This window comes from Vicia villosa, linkage group LG2 (genome assembly GCF_029867415.1).
Source record: "Vicia villosa cultivar HV-30 ecotype Madison, WI linkage group LG2, Vvil1.0, whole genome shotgun sequence".
Taxonomy (NCBI): Eukaryota; Viridiplantae; Streptophyta; class Magnoliopsida; order Fabales; family Fabaceae; genus Vicia; species Vicia villosa.
The window spans coordinates 3,539,917-3,543,118 of record NC_081181.1 but is presented as its reverse complement, the minus strand read 5'-3'; the positions used below and the strand labels follow the sequence as shown (position 1 = coordinate 3,543,118).

General features: G+C 34.6%; 1 protein-coding gene across 1 annotated transcript; it reads right to left on the bottom strand.

Moving 5' to 3' along the window:
• Window positions 1-216: 216 nt before the first annotated feature.
• On the bottom strand, window positions 217-2,541 carry LOC131645770 (protein CMS1-like). Its single transcript, XM_058915983.1, has 4 exons — window positions 2,016-2,541; window positions 1,188-1,237; window positions 940-1,053; window positions 217-808 (listed from the first exon to the last, which is right to left on the bottom strand). Exons 1-4 carry the CDS (start codon window positions 2,469-2,471, stop codon window positions 670-672), a joined length of 759 nt encoding a protein of 252 aa, XP_058771966.1. The 5' UTR covers window positions 2,472-2,541; the 3' UTR covers window positions 217-669.
• Between the last annotated feature and the right edge of the window lie 661 nt (window positions 2,542-3,202).

Below are 3,202 nucleotides of genomic sequence, written 5' to 3'. Positions count from 1 at the left end.
CTTCCTACTTTGCAAGCTCAAAATTTTGAAAATACTATATTCGGATTCTAGAATTTATAATGGTCTGTTTTTTGTGTTGAATTTTAATTAACTAATTTGTGATATTTTGATAAAGTACAGGTTCATATTATAATTACATAATTTTATCATAGAATCCAAACACATCTAAAATGACATTATTAAACTCCTACAGTATTTACTCCCTTACAATTTCAATTAACTATTAACACTATTTTTATTATCCTCTTTTAATTTGATAGTTGTGTTCACATACAAATAATAAATAACAACTTTAAAATTTTGGAATGAAAATATACAAAATTGATAGTCTACTATTAGATGCAGTAGAACTGTTCAATCTAACAACAGATTAAAGTGACATATGATACATCACCTAACTCACTTGTGCACGAAAATGGCATCCTTATCAAAGAATACAAAATTGGAGGAAAGTTTGTAACAGCTCGTAAGTGTGCTTGTGTTCTGTTGTGATAATATAGCTAAGACTAGATTGAAAATCCCATTAAAGAAGTCTAGTTAAGTGTAAACAACATCCCATCCACCCCATCAACTAGCCGATTTGATTTGTCATTTCCTCACGGTATTTAAAGATAATGCAAGTATACAACCCTAAAACAAGACAAGTATGATTTTCATCACGATCATACATTATTCATCACGAACAGGAGGTCCTTTTTTGCTTTTTAAACCAGCAGCAGGCTTGCATGGACCGTAGAGACAGATGCGCAGATCACCTTGAATCATTGGTTGATAGAAATAATTCTTGAACAAGTCCCAAAATTCATCTCTGCCAGCCAGATATATTGTGCAACATCAATAAGGTTAGCTTCACAAAAATGGTGGTAATTTCAATGTAAATTTATGAGCTTAAGAGAAAAGAGGGTTATGCTTTATAGAACTGAAACCAGTATACATTACCTGACTTGTGGAAGAGTAAACAAGGAAAAGCCCTTCACATCAGGATGAATATCAAGCACAAGTACTTTTAACCTTGAAAGGCCCAAGGCTTCAATGTCGATGAGCTTCTTAATCCTGCATTTGATTCAGAGTAATGTATAAGAATAACTATAATCTAATCGCCCAAGAAACAAAAAACTGAAATATATGATCTCATGGTTGATGAGAAAAAACAATTTTACTTAACGAAAGAATATAAGATGACCAACCTGCTTGGTGTGCCGCTAGCAATGTTAACACGGTTTTTCAACAAAGAAATCTGCATAAATTATAAAGCAAAATCAAAGTGTAATATATACAAATCAACGATAGTACATCATGCAAATCAATGCAAAGCCGAGAAAACAGATCAAACGAGAAAAAGTGCACTACAATTGATTAAAACATCTATCACTTCTAACTGCTAATGAAGAGTCAATACCTTTCTCTCTAGGGGTACAAGCTATAAGGATCAGAGTATATGTTTTGTTTCAATTTTAGAAGAGGTAGAAGCAATTTTAAATGTCTAGAATTGATTTTAACGTATCCGCATCATCAAAACTATAATTGATTATGACCTCCATAAATTTTTTCTTTTTGAAATCTTGGTATCCAACCTTGGACTAATCCAAGGGAACCAATCCCACCCTCTACTTGCGGGGGTCCCGCTTAAAGCCGGAGCAAAGCTCTGTATGGACTGGACCAACACATGAATTGTTTTCACCTAGCGGAATTCGAACCTAGAACCTTAAGAGGAGCACACTCTTAAGACCCAAGCCTCTTTGAAGCTGAGATTTTTCTGAATCAATTCACTCAAAACCAATTTTACTTAAGCACTTCATTCAAAATCAATTTTACTTAATCACTTCATTCACAATTCATGCAAAATCAATTTTTCGTCACCGCAGAACTAAACACCACCGAAACTTTATGAATACAAAAAGCTCCTATACACATGGATTATTGACTACATGTACATCATTTCACATAAACTAAGTTAATAACCTAATATTTCAAACAAGCATAAGAAACAATAATCAGTGAAGAAACTCACTAACCTGTTCTTGAAGTTTGATATGCTTAGAGAACAACTTAACAGGACTACACAGTTTCGTAACAGACCGAAACCCTTTCAAAAGGTGTATAGATCTCAAAGCAGAGTAAGACACAACAAGAACAGAAGGACTACCAGCGGCAATTTTTCCTTCAACAAGTTCACTTTCACAGAGAACCTTTCTCCATGAATCGCCGAACGAAGCTTTAACATCACCCGCCATGAATTTCACATCTAAATCAGTATCTGTGGATTGGGAATTTGATAGCTCCAGAATGGTTGTGTCCTTCAGGGATTCGAGTTCGATGGAAGAGAGGTGTACACCGTTCGCGGCTTGAAATTGGTTCACGAAGAAACGCAGTGGCTCTTCGTTTGTTTCTGTCGTTTTGTTTTTCTTTTGGGTTCTGTCGTCGTCGTTTTCATCACTTCCTTTTCTCTTTCCCTTCTTCCCACTCGCCATTTTTTCTTCTTCTTCTTTGGTTACTGTTCCGTTGCCCTAACACTATCAACGTCTTCGTTTGGGTTGGGTTGTTCCAATTTACTTTGTACATGGGCTCACTCTGGAATAATTAAGTTGTCATCCTTTTTTTTTTTAATCTGCACCTTCCAATTTTTTTAATTGCGATACGAATTATCGGAAATTCAGTTAATTTGGAATTTCCCGTACATTATATCAGAAATTTAGTTTATTTGAAATTTTCGGTATACCGAAATTTTCAAATTTTTGGTATATCGGAATTTTCAAATTTCTGATATACCGAAAATTTCAAATAAATTAAATTTCTGTTATATTTCAATTTTTTGTTTTTTTAAACGGTTGAGATTTTGTCGATACTTTTGGAGGATCCTGATTGCACCGGCACATTTGTTGACGACATAATGAAGTGTCTGATTTGTCCATAGTCTTCTGGTAGTGCCTAGGTTTTCATGTGTTCGGAGTATTGTTTATGATTGTTTGTTGTTTGCCATCTGATGTTTGTTAACTATGTTTGTTTGTTATTTGTCATTTGATGTTCGTTATCTACTCGAAATATGTACTAGCCAAAAATATTATGCAATAAAAAGATGTTCACACATAAGATGTCCGTACAAATAATACAATGATAACAAAATAAATCTGCATAGGTCCTCCACGGGTAGGGATGTCAACTTGCCTCCGTTAGCGGGGATCCCCGTGGGTATTCCCCGTTT